General features: G+C 41.8%; 2 protein-coding genes across 10 annotated transcripts in view; one reads left to right on the top strand and one right to left on the bottom strand.

Moving 5' to 3' along the window:
- The window catches only part of LOC146984468 (chymotrypsin-C-like), a 246,211-nt gene that overhangs the window by 99,367 nt on the left and 127,817 nt on the right, over positions 1–19,027 (top strand). The gene's annotated exons all lie outside the window — the stretch shown is intronic.
- Positions 1–19,027, bottom strand: part of kazna (kazrin, periplakin interacting protein a) — a 181,297-nt gene that overhangs the window by 81,859 nt on the left and 80,411 nt on the right. The window contains exon 1 of one of the 9 annotated variants that reach the window (XM_085781579.1): positions 6,354–6,609. The exons of the other annotated variants lie outside the window; for them this stretch is intronic. Within the exon in view, the coding sequence (XP_085637705.1) occupies positions 6,354–6,531 (178 nt within the window). The 5' untranslated portion in view covers positions 6,532–6,609. Of the gene's footprint in view, positions 1–6,353; positions 6,610–19,027 lie in introns of those variants that run through there. 9 annotated transcript variants of the gene reach the window in all.

Raw genomic sequence — 19,027 nt, forward strand, 5'->3', positions numbered from 1 at the left:
ATGATTTACAATTTGAACACCATCAATTGCAAGGAAGTGTTTTCATTTCCACTCCGCTTTACAGAGGAACTGTTAAAAAAAACAGCATGTTTGGCTTCATTACTATCTCGCAACCTCTCATCCTCCATGTGTGGCAGCAATTCATGTGAAGCATCTTTTGACAGCTTCCGCATACAATTCAAGCACTTGGCTGTATGCTAAGTGTTATATAAAAAAACAGACCTTTTTTCTATGTTTAACATATTTTAGTACAAGTTACCATAGGCAACCAAGAGGAGACTGGTAGGATCATTAATGCTCGGCTGGCGCATTGGCAGCCGTGTATTGATGGTCCATTTCAGCATGTGAATGGGGAGTTGGGGTGAGGGGGACAGATAGGTGGGGGTGGCTGGTGCTGTGCTAATGTGATTCAAACACGCCCTTTTTTAATAGGGCTTGTCCCTGTGCCAGGGGAAGCGGGTGGCATAAACTCGTGGGTGATTATGTTAAACAAATGACTGCCTCATTAGCTACACCCCAAGAGTGTTGCATGCATATATACAAACACAGACACACACTCACACACGCTGTCCTACGTTTCTCGGTTCCTCTCTCTCTCTCTCACACACACACTCACACACACACACATAAGCATTAGGTTGTCTTTGTACACAGAAAAGGGCAGCACACAAAGGCAATACTCATGAGGGTACAAGCTCCATCCAATAGACTAATTAACATCTCCCAATTACACCAGCCAGCACTCTATGGTGCTCCAGTTAGCTTTGGATGATACTACACAATACAACACAATGTGTCACTATGAACGTCCATGTCCAAACAACATCTGAGCCGCTCCCCTAAAGCCAAGCTAATGACTGCAATTAGCATCATTACAGTCCAAGCTTGGGCCTCAGCTGGTTTAATGTTGGACAGATACTTCACGCTTTTTTTTTTTTTTTGCCACAAAGCACTACAGTATGTATGAAAGATAGTGACATACAATTTAGAGCCTTATTTATGCTACAGCATAACAAGAGAGAGGTTAGATTGATAACCTCCTTAATTATCTTTACCTAATTTGCTTTGAATCATCTACTTCCATACTGCCTCTAACCCAAACCCACAAATCTAGTGTCAGGCGGTTGGTCTCTGTACATAATGTCACCACTTCTCTGTACTGTATATAGGCTACCACTCATTACTGGACTGTATGGTTTTTTTTTTTTTTTTACAAATATTGTTTTTTATTGCTTTGTGTTTATCATTTAGTGGTTTTTATTCTTTTCACTGATGTCTGCAGCTGTAATAATGGAAATTTCCCCATCTTGGGACTTAGCTTACATTATCTTGTCTTAATTGGGGCATGGTCAGACATACAGCGTGTGGCAAAAAAATAATTCACAAATGAGTAAGAGTGCAAATAACAACTATTGTCATAGTCAACTGTAAGATAACCGAGCAACCATCTACACGTTGATGCTCTGAGGCCATGAGTAGGAGGGTTGTTTATAATTAACCCTCTGAATCTTTCTTGCCCAATTTAACCTCTATGTATTGGTATTTGTCACAACTGTGCAAGATATAATAAAAAAAAACTTTACAGATGTGTGGTTGGGATTGTAATGGAGGTAGAGTTAGAGGTGGGTGTGATCGACCCAGCAGGCAACCTCTGATGCTAGAAAGTGAAGCCATTACAGTGGCACTGGTTCAAAATAGTGAAAGCAGAGCAGCTCACTCTGGGTTTCAAAACCAGACTTCAAAAACCTGTCGGGATGTCATAGTAGCCACATACATTTTTATTTATCTTCATCATAAGAACAGGTTTTTTTAATATATATATTAACCACACACATTTCATGAGTGCATCTGGCACAGTGACCCTGTAGCCACAGCTGTCCACAGATAACATCACATACTAAATCAATCCTCTGGTTCTTCCAGTTGACACACACTCACACACACAAATAGACCCACAAGTTGAAAACTATGCAGCCTCACTGCCGTGACTGGTAATCAGCTAACAACTGACATGAAATTGTAGTAAATATCACTTCTTTTCATTGGGCTTTGAGAAGGGGTCACCAGCAGTATACAGATGCAGTTTCTCTGTTATTAAATGACCAATCTAAAGTACTGTTTTAATATGGAGGCAAAATAGAACTGTGAACACAGCTTGTGTTATCTTGGAATAAAAACTACATTTCTGCACTCATGGTGCAGATATTAGCACTTAAAACTGTGGGTGGCTGCAAGCTTTCGAACACAAGCCTCTGGGAGGCTGCATTAACCACTGGGATGATACCCACAAAAACCACAGTGAGCTCACTGACCAGATGAAAGAAAAGAAATGATGTGACTACAGAGGGGAGGAGGATCGCCTTTGCCCACTGGGACACTGGTCTCAGTTCAAGCACTCCAGCATCTGCCACTTGGCCATTAGTTAAATAATGCATGGGGCTTGTATGAGACCTGTCACTCCCAGATTAAGCACATACACGTACCCGTGTACTTTTGCAAATGGTCTTTGAGTTTTTCCCTCCTCCATTCAGAAAAAAAAATTGCATCCACACAAACACGTTTAAAAAAAAAAGTGTGAACGCAAAAACACAATAAAAACGCCATGCATTGCCACACCAACAGACGATGATAAAAGATTTAAAAACGCATTGACCAATCAAAGTATAGTATAGAAGTACTAAAGCGTACTTTTGGTCTGATCTTTGTTTACTATATCCATAACTACCGTCATACTTTGTGTTGTAATGGGCCGTTCAGATGTAGCGCAAGCACAAGTCCATTACTTTCAATGTAGATGCACATCAAGCAACATGCTGCCTGGCGCCAGGAGCTTGCCAGTGTCTGAGCAAGCAGCAGCCCCCCCCGTTTTGAAACCAAAACTCTGTGTTCCTTTTCCATCTCCACACAAACAGCGTTTTGAAAAGTCTACAGCCCAGACAGAGTTTTTGAGAAAATATCTGTTTTGTATGGACCAAAAACACACTTTAGGTTCGGATGATAGGCCCAAACACATATAAAGGTATCCGGTTTTGGCCATTTGCATTTACGTGTTAACATGGTCTTATAATCATTAGAGTTGTTGAGTGGTGTGAAAAGCCTAGCCAGATACAAATGCATAGAGTCAAAGCAATGCATGAAAACATGCACAAAATCACATATGCACAAAACACACATGCAAATTGTGGCTTCCCAGAGGCTTATAGTGAGAGCTCGCAGACGTCCGCGGATTAAAGAAAGTTCTTGAGATTATGCGGAGCTGAGTGTGTGCAGATTAAGCTCACTACCAAGAATATGACCAAAGTTAAGGACATGAGCAGTTCATCTTTAAATCTCCATTGCAGAGACAAGATTAAACAGCAGGTTTATCTAAATAAAATAGTGAGCGTGTACATTTGTGTCTGGATGTACTGTATAGTCGTCTCCGTGTTCAAATCTCACAGCTGATGCAGGGCTTTGAATGCTGAACCGCAGGAGAGACTCTTAGTATCTCAACAAGCCGAAGAGTCACAGTGACCCAGGGCTCCCTCTCCCTTCAGGAGCATTTCCCATCAGAAGCCTGTTACACCGCAAAGGCCATTTTACTCCCAGAATAGCAAATCTGGGGAAATGTAATCTTTGAAGCCTCAGCTAAAATAGCCTGACAAAGCCATTTTCTGGCAGAGCAACAGAAGGAAAGCTCAGACACCGGAGCTAAATTTCAAATGACTCACTTTTAGGTCAAAAGAAGAAAAAAAAAGACTTTTACATTATTAGTTTTGGGTCTGACATTACTGTTATATTGGTTGACCTAAAGCATAGTGCTTATTGAGTGCATGAAAGACTTTCAAAGTGATGAAAGCAGTTGGTTTAGTGAAAAGGGATGAGAACAACCACAGCTGTGTTCATGGCCTGTTGCCAAGCCAACTTTATTTACAATCGAGATAAGTCAAATTTGTTTTACTCTTTTGACCTTTTTGTTTTGCATGCACAATCATGTACTGTAACCCTAGGTGATGTTAAATTCCAAAAAAAACTACATTTCATTTTATGAAGATAAAAATGAACAAATCTTCACATTTGATAACCAGGGACAAGAGAATGAACATAACCACAACTGTATAATGAAGCACTCTGATGCAGGACTCCATCAATGTGCCCCTATCCCCATGCCACTTTCTTATTGCCCATCGCTTTTATCAACTCCCCCATGCGCTGGATAATTAACAATTTGGTAAGGCCTAATCGTGTGGACGTGGCAATTGATTTGATTTAACCTTGGTTTAACTGGGAGAACCCCCGGGACACTGGCAGGAGGGTTGCACTTTAGATATGAATGGTAAAGAGACCGGCTGAGAAGCAATGGGAATTTGATAACGGCCATCAGCTGCTCACCCAATCTGTTGAGGTGACGCCTCAAGACAAGAGGGCTGCCGCTGCCACAGGAAGGAGGACACAGGGCTGTCTAGTGTTACTACATATTTACACGCACGCTCTTATATATATACACACTCACTAGATAATACAAAATACAAAAGCACATGTGCAAACAGATATGGACAACCATCTGTGCACACACACACATCCAGCTTCCTCTGATCTGCACTGTTGAGCAAACCATCTGTTCAGGACTTTCAAATTTGTGTACTTTCTATGTTGTGCTCTTCATTTTACATTTTCATATTAAGTGAGTGTGATAAAACAAGACAGAGTTATCAGCTGTTTTTGTCGAAGCAGCATCTCTGACAGAGACAGATGCTGCTGCTCCTGATTGTTGTCACTCTCCACACACCAAAAAAAAAAAGCAATAGGATGCTGAACGCTCTTCACACTGTACTACATAAACTTTGAAGCAAAATTGAAGACACCCCCACCCCTCCTAAGACAAAACAGCAGAAATAATTTTAAGTTGCAGACCTATTTTTCATGACTAAATAAATTAATACATTGTTAATTACTTACAAGCATGCAGGCATTTCCCTGTGCAAGTATGCAGAACTTAAATACTAAGAAGATACTGTAAAAACATAAGACTGAAACTACCAACAAGAAACCATCCTGCAGCCTGCTGCTTAGAAAGTAGTTGCAAACCTCCCTGGTGTCTGTCTGGCCCAAGAGACGCTCTATATGCACTGTCTTTGTATATCATACTCCATTCAAACCCAAACAACTGTTTGTGGGACGTCAAACCGTTTTGGTAATATGAAAGTGCACAATGCAGAGAAGCAGACAAAAACAAACTCTTCACATGTCAAAAGTTAAGAAAAAAATGATCATGATGTCTCTAGACACTCAAGCCGATATTTCATTTGATACATGTTTTTTTCAAGCAGAGATTCTTTTGACAAAGTTTTTTTTTTTTTTTTTGCCTCATGTATTTTTTTTGCACAGCATGTTCAGCGACAACAAGCCCGTCCTAGAAATGTCAGTGTGCCTTAAATGAGACTGTGGGATCCCTAAAGCCTGCAACGACACTGAAAAGAAGACTTTAGTGTTGTCCAAGTTAAGTGAGTTGAGCAACAAAATGGGTCTAGAAGATGATAACCTCTGAAAGCCCTGAGACCAAAGTGGATTTAATGTGTCACAATTCAGTTTGAAATCTTAATTGCACCTTTTAGTGTTGACTTTTCTTTGTGGATAGATACGAGACAGGCTAATGTGGTGTTGACTTAGGTTGTATATGATACAATTAATCCTCACTTCCTGTGTCAATGCACATCTGCCCTTGCAGATGTCTCATAACATAAAAAAACACTCCTGAATGTAATCCCACAATTCAAGATCAAACTTAGAATCAAGCAGCACCCCAGCCAATTAGGATACAGCAACTTAAAAGTGTTACTGTGTTTCCCCTCAGCCGGACAAAGTGGTGGGGATTAATGTGGCAGATCATCGTTATCTAGCCTAATGACACCGGTTTCATTGGTTCATAACTGACTATCAGCATCAGGCCATCTGGCCTCATAATGTGCTGTACAACAAGGGTGCATGTCCCACTCTAATACCCCTGCTTCTGTTTTAGCTGAAACATGACTCCTCTCTTAACCCCTGTGCCACATCTGGTGCTCTGCAAATCATGTCACCTGTGTTTAAGACTTAGATGTAAAAGTGAAAAGGGTTTTTTTCTTCTCCATATGTCACTTGTGTTTCATGGTTTCACTTTTTCTTCATTAAAAAAATGTGAATAACAGGTCCAGCTGATTTGTACCGATGACCAGGTTTAGGATTTCCCAGAGGTCCCATTCATTTCTTTGTTCAGTGGCAAACTGAAACAAATTTGCCCTTAGTATTCACACTCCCACTGCAGTTTGCCCCAGGAGGAAGAACAACATGTTGGCAGTTGAGTGAAGTATATGTGTGTGTCTGGTAGTCAGTACCTCCGCTGGTCCCCATTCTCCCAGGTTCAGGGCTGATGCATATCCAACGTGGCAGCCGGTCGCCAACACTGCGCCGGGATGAATAGTCCGTCATCCCTGCTTCCCTCTCTCCCTCTCCTCTCTGCTTTCTGCCTCTTGCCAGGGCTGTTTGCTCAGCTGTTCCCCTCTCTGACCGCATTTATCCCAGATGAGCGGCACAGCTTACCCCGTTAATCTGTGTGTGAGTGTGTCTGTGAGCCTGAGTGTGTGGGCGTGTGTATATGTGCGTCTCCATTCCAGGCATTCTCTCATTGGCCCCCTGATGACCATCTGAAGACACGCCCTGATCGACGGGACACACACACACACACACACACAGCCACACAAGGAGACAAACGCAGCACTCCCAGGACAGAGATTGTGCTTTAAGTAGAGGTCATTTGGAGCATATCTGAGCTTCCTTAAATGTCACAGCACATCTTATGAATCCTCTAGTCAATGATGGTGACTCCCCCCCCGTCCCCCAACCCCCAACCCCCTGGTGAATCTAGTAGGGCAATGATGTCCCTTAAAAAGTGGCGAAAGCAGGAGAATTAGTGCCATATTATATTTCCCGACCTGTCCCTCCTCATAAAGCCGAGGCCATAAAAAATTCAGATCAGTGAGACGGTCTCATCCTTATTTCAAACATCTCCCGTTGTTAGGTGATTGGTTGTTTACATGGTGATTGAAAGGAGAAATAGCACAGAGAGTGGATTTTCAAAATGCTTACTCTTCTAAATGTTGAATTTCACCCTGAATATATATTTTTTTAATCATTGAGACACGGGGTCTCTTTCCAAGAGAGACCTGTTTCAGACAGACATCATACAACAATTAGCTGCAGGCAGACAGACAATACATAAATATAACATTTACAAAAAAAAGTGGAAGCAGATTTAAAGTAACTAAACACATACTACTAGTGCAAGCACATATGTAGTAGTAGAATTATATTTTGAGATGCAAACATGCAAAGATACTTGTATCAGTAACAAGTAAATGTTAATTTGCTTCCAACTGGGTTAATCAAGATAGCAGCTAATTTGTACATGTTAAGTAGATTCTGTTTCATCCTAATTTTCACCTCAAGCCTTCATGCCTGCAAATTTACATCCACTGACTTTGCACTGACTTTCATGCTGCCTTTAAACAGCTCCTCATACTGTGTAATGTGACTTAACAGCAGCTTCCATTCACTTTTCTACCGCCCCAGGAAGTTTGGCGAGTGTTAGTCCAACTTGTTCTGGACATCTCTACACTCTTTTGAGGGGGAGGGAGCTCATTGTGGTTTCATGTCCCACAGGGGATGAAGAATATTTGACTTCACGCTCCATTCTTCTCTTCAAACTAAATCTATGAGGAAAAACAATGACAAACAATAATGTACTGTAGTTTTTGAACATAACAGTTAATTTTCCCACTGTCATGCTACAGTATGTTTTCTAACTTACATTATTACCCATGTGTCGGAGCACTGCTTTGTGTGTTGTACCATGAACTGACTGTTAACACATACATTCACAATCCTCTGCTAAATAAACCATTCAGAGCCCCTGATGTGCATGTTATGTGATGTAAAAGAACTTCTCTGTGTGTTGGGTACAAACACAGCACATGCTTTTAGACTCTGCCAATAAACTGTGTCTTCTGGTCCACAGACTGCATGGCTGGCTGCTGGCTAAGATGGCGGTGGCCAGACATGAGCAGCTGTTGTTGTGGTTGAACCAATCCCCAGTTACCTTATTTATCTGCCAATACGTATGTATGTGAGTGTGTTTGTGTGTGTTTGTGTGAGAAAGTTAAAAAAGAAAGAAAGTGTGTGTGAATGTGAAGAGAACTAAAAATGACACGCCATCTGATTTGAGGCATTACAATGCACCACTCTCCTGTTGTACAGAACAGTGATCATTCATCCTTTCAAAGTGTATGAAAAGACTATTGTATATATACAGACACACATGCTGTATATACACAGCATGTGTGTTCTTTCACCATGAGTAAAATGTCTCACACACTCTCTCACACACACACACACACACACACACACACACACCACCTAAGCTTGCACACTCCTGAGGCCTGCCAGTCAGAGTCACAACACTACCTCACTAACTCTATGTATTCAGTGTATTTCTCTTTCTAAAATCTTCCCAAAACATACTACCACCCACCTCCTGTGGACTCCCCACAAAGTGAAACAAATAACACCCTTCACCCCTCTTAGAGGAAGTGCTCTGTATGCCTTGACTGAGATTTATGCCTCGGCCGACAGAAAAGAACAGTGGGCAGCTAGGAGCATAAATGCCGGCATTGTTTTTCTAGACACTGGCTGTTTTGCGATCCATCATGTTTGTGCGTTGAGAGAGAAAGCGAGGTGTGATTGGGCTCCTTCTGCAACTCTGCAGCCTTCTCTTCTGAGAGAGTTTGGGCTGGGGGGAGAATAGTATTTAATTTGGGAGAATTTCAGGATCATACACACAAATATAAATATTAACAGCAAGTAATATCACCAGTTCATTTATAGATTTTCCAGTTAAGATGAAATGGAACATCTTGCTGAAGTGCTAATTGAGATTTCAGCACTCGTGTGTCTCTCTTGAATAGCGGCCTCAGAGCTCTGAAGAAAAATCTTCATTTCTAAAACCAGAAAAATCAAAACAGTTTTGTTTATTCCCTCAACAATAGCTTAAAGGTCAGCTGACTCTCAATGAAATAGAAAACCATGCAAATGGTCCTCTATTATCCAAAATAGATGCACCGCCTGTACCTGTGATAGAAAAGCTTTTTCAATAAAGATATAACTAAAATAGTAACCAATAATGAAACGGTTTTATTTATTTATTTTTCCCCCCAGAAATTACAATTATTTCCCCCCTGATATTTTTGCCTTTCCTACAGTCATAACAACATTGTTTGATTTTTTGGCCAGTGATGCAGCATTCTTGTTGTTTTTTTTGTTAGATTTTCCTGATTTATTTATATTATTTGTCACAAGTATTAATAAGTATTATGTTGTCTGCTCTATAATATAGAGAACCTTCTTCTAGGGGTTGGACGATGTTACTGCTTTCAAAAAGAAACAGAAACACTTGTAGTCATATATATTTATGTGCACAAATAAAAAAAAAAGTATTCATTAATTGTATTGATTTTAAAGAACAACGAAGCATTTCAGTCTTAATCACACTTGTGCCCTAATTAAATCACAAAGCTCTGTTCAATGTCAGACTAATGAGGGACGGTTTAGTTTTTTTATTCCACTCACTCTTCCTCCATCTCAAAACCTGGCAGCTTTATTACCCACAATGCAACAACCACTGACGGTTCAATCAGAGATCAGGAGTGTTAGGCTAACAGTGGGTAATGGGGCTGTGAGCTATAGCCTCAAGGAAAATTGAGGAGCAGGTTATGGATGTTTGGTGAGCTTATGTGTTTCTAAATCTGCGGTTTTTCATTTTCAAACTTGTAATCTTCAGGTGCAGCTCATGTGGCCCCAGGTGGGTGATGAACGTTTTGTTGTTTGTTACCCTTTTGGCCAGATGTTTTGTTTATTTATTCATTCATTTTACCAAGACCTAAATGAAAGAAAAAGGAAATGAAAATGAAAAATCACTATTAAAATGCGCGATCACATGAAGTTTGAGCAGTAAAACTCCTGTGGCCTTGGTAAAATCCCCGCCCCGTATCAAAAGACAGAATGTGCTATCTTCATCAATATGCTGTTAACAACAGATCACAGAGCCGGATAAAGTGGAGGTTCACAAACTTTATAAAAATATGGCACTTCCTCCTTCATAGCAGTTGTTTTCCCCACACAGCACTGCACCACCACACACTGGTGTTTTGTCTCAACATGTCTCCCCAGCTCACTGTGGACCATTGCTGCATTTAATAGCTTCTCCCTGCAGATAGGGCACTCACAGTCGATCCCCCTCAGATTCCTGCACACACTGTAAACTACAGCTCGGTCTGTTTGCGGTATATTTTGACATTACAGCTCCTGACGGTAACAAGGGAATTCACATATGTGCAGAATCTTGAAAAGCTGTGAAAAGAAGACAAGGCTGTCAAATGGAAAAGCATTCATCCTCTCCGCTGTCTGCGCTGAAAGGAATAGAAAGATCACCCTGGATGACAAACTGAGATGCTCTTTAGGGCTGCATGTGTGAGTCAGGGGGGGAACATTATTGTTTGGTTCATCACAAACGTCCTATATGGAAATCTTCTGGGATGTGAAAGAACAGTGTGAACTATGATGAAAATGTGGAGAGATGTGGGATGTGCAGGTTGAACCACGCATCCTAGGAGTCTTGTTTTCCAAGTGTAAATTATAAATGCGGTGAAGCTGAGAGCAAAATGATGTGCCACTGTGGATTCTGGTGAAGATAGACAATATCAAAGAACATCTGAAGTTGGTACTAGTCTATAAATAAATATGTGGGAAGAGACGATGTGCTCCAGCATCTGCAGCTGCTATTTATGAAGTTATGATCCACTCACCAGTCCAAGTAAACACTCACAGCTGATGGTCATTCACAAAGTTTACAGTAGAGTGGCTGTTCCTTTTCAGCATGACGGATGCTTAGGCTCCTTGTCTGGTTTAATGTGCAGAACCCTCCATCTTCCTGAGAAACCCCGCTGCTAATAAAGCTATATTGAGATGCAATGGCTAGCTCTCAGTTTTAATGGTGACGGATGGAGGGCACAGATGCATTATTGCTCGCCGTTCATCAAGTTAACTTTGCACATTAGGAAGTCCGATGAGTTTCTAGCAGATTTTCTCAGTGATAATTATAGGATGAGCTGGATTTGAGGCCGTGAACAAATGACCCCTTTGTCCTGACTGGGCTGTCCTTTCCCAGCATGTAACTGCGATCATTCACTCAAATATATATCGCCCAGGCAACAGGGTGGATGTTAGTAAGATTATAACAAAATATCAGCATCTATTAGAAAAATGTTAAGTACAATCATGCAGAAGAGGCAAAGTAGAAATTTACAGTTTTATGTCATCCATTTCTCTGTGTTGCACTCTCCTTTCCCCTCTCTGTGCATCCCTGCCTTCCATCTCCTTCATTCCTCTTTTCCAATTTCCTGTCTCCTCTCCTCCTCTCCTCTCCTCTGTGCCGTTCGCTGCAGTGCAGATTGCAGTAAACCCAGAAAATCCTTCTCATCACATAGTGCAAATACCATCTGTATTGGGTTTGCCCTGCGCCCCAATTAACGGATAGATATATGCCCTGTAGCATCCTGGGTAGCATCAGACACTCACATATGAGCCAGACAATTTATACATGAACACGGCATCACAGGGCAAAATGTCAAGAATCTGTGCAACTACGAGCCTCGAGGGTCAGACACGCTGCTAAATGCCTACACAGCCTATAAACAATATGAGGATGTTAGTCAGTCCCACAAGTGAAAAATTGTTAAGTACTGTATATAAGCTACCATAACAACTGAAACCTGTCTTCCTTTTCTATGATACAGGAGAGTTTGGTTTTAGATTAAATCATATGGTAAATTCAAATGAATAAGACTTCATGGGAAAGTGTTATGAATTTTGCCTTCCAGTTTTTTTTTCCATAGCTGATGTTTATTATTGGAGCAGTAGTTAACGGCAGCCCCAATAGCTGTGGTTTAGAAACTTGCTGGTTAAAAGATGCTTATTTTTTCTGAAAATGTAGCCAATCTGGAATTCATATGACCTTTGCTTGAATGCCATTTTGGTCACCATATGTCAACGCAGGGGATTCTGCAAATTCGCAAATACGTTATAATGACACACAGGAGTCATACGGAGGTGAAAGTGGATGGATGAGGGGCCTCCTGAGTCCTAATTACTTAATTACTAAAACACTTGGGTGCAAAAAGTATAATCACATCCCATCCTTTGCTTGCTTGTCCAACAGGCCAACATTACAGTCCTCATGCTTAACCAAGGCCTTTGACTGCAAATTAAACACGAATTAAACAATATCGTACGTGTGTGCTTCACATACTGATGCTGTTAAAAGAACTTCATTATGTTGTGCTAGCACATCATTTCTAAGACACAGGGTCGTACACTTATTGCGTAGGTTTCCAAGTGATATGTGGTGGTGGTTAGTTTATCCCTGCTGAGGTCCCTGGTTCAATCTATGCTCTAGTGGAAATTCACTGCTCACAAGTATCATGATCACAATGTTATGACGTTTGCAAGCTCAGATTTACACCGAGGGCACAGTCTAAGAGATGCAGACTTGACAATGAAATGTGACAAACCCACCCGCCCGCGCTCTGTGTGTGGGCAGGTGCCTCTGCATGTAATTAGCCAACTAGTAATGACTTGTGACTCTACGGCAGCAACTGTGGTAGCAAGAGAGTGCATGACTCAGGGCTCAAAGGCATAAACACCAAATAAATAAACACCACAGCAGCTTTGTTCCATCGTCTGGAATTAAGAACATTAATAATTAAATTGAACAATAAATGGAGGTGGCCCAGGGGGGCACGGCAGCAGACAAGAGAGAACAACAGGCTGCAGCAGGACAAAGAGGGCATTTAATAACGCAGCAAAACACAACAACACAGTGCTATAAAATATGACTTAATGTGAACCTTGAAGCTACATCCGATAAAGGAAGACACAAGCGAGTTCACTTATACTGGGCATGTAGATTTGCATCTGAGGCTCTGAAACAAAAGGGGGTTTAGAGAGTTCACAAGCACGAAATAAAACACAAACTGAGCTGGGTGGTAAGTCCCGGTCAGGGTGGTCCGAATGAGTGGGATCAGAAGTTTTTGAGTGAAGAAGAAAAACAAACTCCCCCAACATCCTCATAGGCTGCAGTGTGTCGTTGTGGTCACAGATGTAGAAACGGACCCCTAGGAGTGTCGACCTTGGCATTGTTTACTCTAGCCCAGGCCTTCAAAGAGACCAGGCGCAGCTAGCACCGGCGACTTTACCTCAGTCTCCATGGAGACGGCAGTTTTGACTGCGAACTTTCCAGGCTCATTACCAGATGAGGTAGTGGGTTCTACCTCACTGCCTCGCTCTATTTGCTTCCATTCCACTCATGGATCTGCAGAAATATGAGAGAGTGAGAGAGACAGAGGAGAGCTAAAAGAGTGGGGTGGGTGGGGGTGGGACAAAAAAATATTGCCTGAATGAAACTGCAAGTCACAGGGGGACCGGAGGAAAGGACAGCAAATGAGAGAAAGAGAGTGGTGAGAAATGAGAATGCAAAGGGAAGAAAATAGGGGGAGAGAAAGGTTAACCGACAAGGAGGATGAAGAAGAGGAATGACTAAAGGCGATGTTTCTTAAATGTCATCCATCCACACAGCTCCAGACCAGCCAGTGCAGTGCTAATGGTGTGTTTGAAGAGAGGAGGAGGCCAGCAGAGGGACGGAGTGGGACAGTGGTGAACTGAGGGTCATATTTTCAGGAAGCTTTGATTATCTTACTGGGATACTGGGGTGCACAAGTCACACTACGCCGTTTCCCTTGATAAATCATTATGACAGAAAGTGGAACAAGCTCAACTCATAGAGAGAAATCTGCTAATGACCTTGTTATTACCAATCAAACGCATCACAGAAAATCCAGAAAATTAAACGCTTTCAATTTTGGCAAAGCTCTACCTGCAGTTTTCAAATGTGGAGTTAAGAGACCTTGAAAAGCAAAAGGAAGATGATGAAAGCGAAAGGACGCACAGCCACTCGGCCACTGACACAAACCAACCGCGTGAAGTGAGTCAGACTAATGGGGTAGAAAATAGAAGAATCATGAGCCTCTTATCTCTCTTCTAATCGCAGTCAGAGCAGCAAAACTAAAGGGAGATAACAGGGGGAAGGAGAGAGACGAGTGAAAGAGAAGGGAGCGAGCCGAGAAAAAGCTTGAGGGTCTCTATAATCTCCATCCTTCCCAATCACAACCAAGACCCCTTCTTACTGTTATCATCATTCCTAAATACTTCCTATCATTAGCCAGCGTGCTCATTCACTATATTGCTATCATTCTCCTGGGTGCCTCTCTATCTGTAATCCAGTCAGACGGCTCCATTTAGCATGTCCAGCCTTACAGGGCCAACATTCTTCCCCTCCACGTGCCCACCAGTACTTTTGGACTCCAGTTTGGTTTTGATCTATTTCTGGCCCTCCACTGCCTCTCCTCTCATCACTTCTTCTCATCTCAGTCTGACTCGGTGGCCGCTGCAGAATCCTAATGAGCTGAGAAAACTCACAATTCCTCTGTCAGCGCACGGGCAGCGTGCGAGCATGCTGTCGTGCACTCCTGTCCCAGATCTGCGTAGACGGCGTCACCCAGCCTCCCCATAGGTGGGACCATCAGGTACACCCGGGGCAATGGGACACAATTAAGCTTTTAAATGTGTCTGGGGGGGGGGGGTTCTTTAATGATTTTGCCGAGCTGTGAACATTTTTAAAAAGGGCTGGGACAGGCTTCAGCTGTGGCATGGGCATAGGCTTTGATAGTGTGATCATGAGGCTGTGATAGCTGTGTTGCTGGATTGGAGGCAAACGCTTAGAAAGTGACTTTAATCCTCAAGCAACGCTCTGATCCAGGGCAGCGAGGCAAAGCCCTCGCCAACCTAAAAAGAGTGTGAGGTAGAGAGTGAGTGAGGGTAACTGTCTGTGGCAATTAAGGCTTGCAAATGAAAATTATTTGCAATCATAATGCATCACACATGATGAGCTATATTTTAAAATAGAGACTGATACTGATCTTCATTCATATTTTAAGATCTCTGCAAATATTTCCATTGCATGAATTACTACAAATAGACATAAACTGGTTGTAAAGCCTTTCTCCAGTGTACTAACAAATCATGAGATGAGCAGCATGAAAAACAAACACTGCACATGAGCAGCAGAATTTGTATGTCTTGCCAGTTGCCACAGCTTCAAGGGAAGAAAATTGGACATCTAGTCTGAGCTCTTTGGTTGGTCTCAGTTTACTTTTCTCCTTCATAGCCATGGTGCCATCTCATATAACCGCTGCATATTTACCTGACGTCTACAGAACAGCTCCGAAGCTCTCAATTAACCGGCAGGGACGGGACCCTTTGACAGTGACATTTACATTCAGACATTAGATGAGATTTACTCAAACACACTCCTCTTGTGGTGAACAAGTTTATTCTTCGACAAGACTAAAGAGCGGCACAATGACGCTTCAGTTTGTCAGAATTGTCAATATTGAAAATAATTGTATTACGATAGCTCCAACACCTCTTGCTGAGTCAATGACACGTGAGAAGGCACAAAAACATTCAGACGGTTTGCACAAGTACATCTTTTCATTTCGCACAGGAAGTTCTCAACAACACAGAAGCCATGATAATCAGATGAACAAATCACATCAACAAGTGGCAACATTTTGCTTTAAGGGAGCATCCGATAAAATATGAAGTAACTGAATGAGAAGATTAAGGATGTTGCCACATCTGACATTTCGTGTCACCTTTTGGTACTTTCAGTGCTTGAGTTGAAAACTCTAGAATAGAATAGATAGCCTGTTTTGTCCCATAGGGAAATTTGTTCACAAACAACCAGACATTGAAAACATTCACCCACACCTTTTAAATACATAATAGGAAAGGGGGCTGGATCTTTCTTTGGTAACATATCACATACTGAGGTTCAATCCTGTGCCCAAGGTAACAAGAAACAAACTTGCACCAATTGACTAGAAGGGGAAAGTGGTCTCAGACTGTTTATCAAATCAATCTGAGCAGAGCATCAATTGTTTTTTCCTTGGGACTCTTGTGGAATATTCTTTTATGACTCCAGATTGTTATTCTGCTCTGACCAGTTCAGAAATAAAAATATCTGAGGGGAAACATTAGTGACTGAGACTTCAACAAAAGCACTTTGATAGGAATTATGTGTCTTTTGCCTCCAACTGGGCATGAGAAAGGTTCGAGAATACTACAACTAACTACGTACCTGTGAAACCACCATGTTCCACTAACTTGGAAGGGGGACATACAACTTTCATATCTACTGTAATACATAAGACTGATTCTTTTTACTGTAGTATAAATTAGTATAGCATAAGCCATGACACTGCCTATAAATCAGCTGATCTGTACAACTGTCCTCCATAAACCCTACCCTGTACTGACGATGGCATTGTGTACAGCAGACGTACCGAACAGCAAGAACTCTGAGAAGCCTACAATCGATGAATCAATGATACACTTTGGCATCGCAGTATGGAGCATACGGCTTGAAATAGTTCTCAGACACCCTGAGCAGCAGAGCAATATCTGAGCGCTAAGCCTAATGTAAGCCAGTTTTGTAGCGGGGAGACAGACACTGCACAGGCACGTCGCTCCTGACAAAGATCGATTGTCTATGAGGCGGCAGACTTTATTCATCCTCACAAGCCGTTTCACCCGCCACCGAGAGCTGCCGAGGCATCTCTCCACTCAAGAAAGATATGCAAAGGGAAAACATTGATTTCATTACAAGCTGCAGGATTTGGGGATATTAGAAGGTTGACGGTTTGTCAAGCCATCAATGAATTTTGTAGCATCCAAATAAAGTTTGTATGAAGGGTCTGATTATGGATTGTGGAGTGAGAGCCAACATGTTGTTTGGTGATCTTAAGGATTTCAGATCTAATATAAGAAGCTTATTGCTTTGGATCGAGCTACACGCAGGCATCAATCTCGTGGATAGTCTTATAATAACAAGATATAATGACATGGATCCAAAGTTAGATACAGGCACATACTCTCAAAAATTATATTCTATGCACTCTACAGCTACTCTATCATAACAACAGCACTGATTTCTTCTGTGAATGCCACACAAAATCGTGTATGGTAAAAAATGAGATGAAATGGCTCTATGGCTTGAGAGTTACACTTGTGAACTCACTCAACTGTACCATACAGCATAGCTTTATACTAGACCAAGAGCATGTGTAGTTACTCTTAAAAACCGAGAAAGCAACAAGTTGACATCCCAGTACTATGAGGAAGAATTTGGTGCAGCAAGAATGCTTATTTTCATCGCTTTAGAGTATCCTACCAATGTGGCGAGGACAATAGCAAAACATTCAGAGTGGGATTTGAAATTTGACAATTAAAACTTAAAGATTCAATAGTTAACCATCTTGGGAAATACAAAATGTTACTGCATTTTACATTTTGCAGATAAACAGTATAGAGATTGTCATCACTGTGAGGTTGCCTGGAAACCAGCATGTGGTCAAGATAGCATATAACCTCGCGTATGTGTTGTTTTCACAGTTCTAGTTTTTCACTGTTCTTGTACAACTTTAGCAAACAGTCTGCGGCGTGCAATTACTGAGCTGTAGTGATGCACACAGGAAGACTTTGCAACCTTTTTTGAGTCAGATGAGCTGTTTCTTCAGTTTAGTTTTCAGCCTCTATGCTAAATTTAGCTGAACAGGTGCTCTCCATAACTTCATATTTATATATGATAGTGGTATTGCTGTTATCAGGCAACTATTAGCAAGAAAACAAAGAACATGTTTTCCTAAATATCATATCATTTTATTTATCCTTCTTATGCTAACAAATGTTCCATATGTCTCACTTCCACGAGGCTCACTGTCAGACAGCTATGAACACATTCTGTGTCCTAATGAATGTAGAAAAGAAACAATTCTCCATCATAACCGCTGACACAGAAGAGACTCAGCTGGGGCTGTGGTGGCACAATACCCCAGCAGGTTATGGCAGAATAAAGCTGTAGTATTTTTTTTATATCCATATTACATTATCCATGAATCTACTCAACAGTGGCATCAACCTCTTTTCAAGGTAATGGCCTTGTAGATTCTGATGGTGAAATGCTGTAGCATTGTGCTTTATGGCCTGTACCAGAAATCAATTCTGTCTACACCATCAGCCACATCAGTTAATGGCCACAGAGCATGCCATTGCCAACACATGGATCACTCCCTGCACAAGGCAAAGAAAGCAAAGCTCTGGGTCCCTGAGTGTTTATGTGAGGATGCAAGTGCATATGTGCACATGAATTTGTGCAGTCCATGAAAATAACAACCTTACCGAAGGACCACAAGACACTTTGTCCACGTTAACTTTGTCGAAGTCACTGAGTCTCGATGCCCACAGAGTCCCAAAGGGACGCTCTGCAGACTGACTCATCATGCTGTCGTCCTTTTGTTCCTCGGATCTATTATTTTCAACTCTCCTTCACGATCTGCATCTGTGTCAAAGCCTCCACTTGATATTTGCTGAAAGGTGGCGGATCCGCCTTTACAGCACACTTGTTTCAAAAAAGAGGCTGGTAGAAAGAAATATGTCTCCCCCGCATATCTGCAAACAACCAGCTGTCAAACCAACAGCTCCTCTTTCCAGAGCTGCAAGACCCAAAAGGTGGGGAGTAACTGACAGGGAGGGGAAACGAAAATCTTGCACTCACTCCAAACTTCCTCTTGAACTCTGGCTGAACTCTGCTTGTTTTGGATGGGAGATACAAAGACAAAGAGTCTTCGCTCGAGAGATGAAATGTCATGACTGCTTCTAGACTGACGGAGCAGTTGGCAGTGGTACCCGTCTCTTTGCCATGTCTCACATCAGAGCTAACTCCTAAGTTACAAATAGGATATGCCACAACTCAGTAGCATCGTTTTTATGTAGGAAGAGACAG

Source organism: Trachurus japonicus, chromosome 7, assembly GCF_045865225.1.
Source record: "Trachurus japonicus isolate A0001 chromosome 7, Traja_1.0".
Taxonomy (NCBI): domain Eukaryota; kingdom Metazoa; phylum Chordata; class Actinopteri; order Carangiformes; family Carangidae; genus Trachurus; species Trachurus japonicus.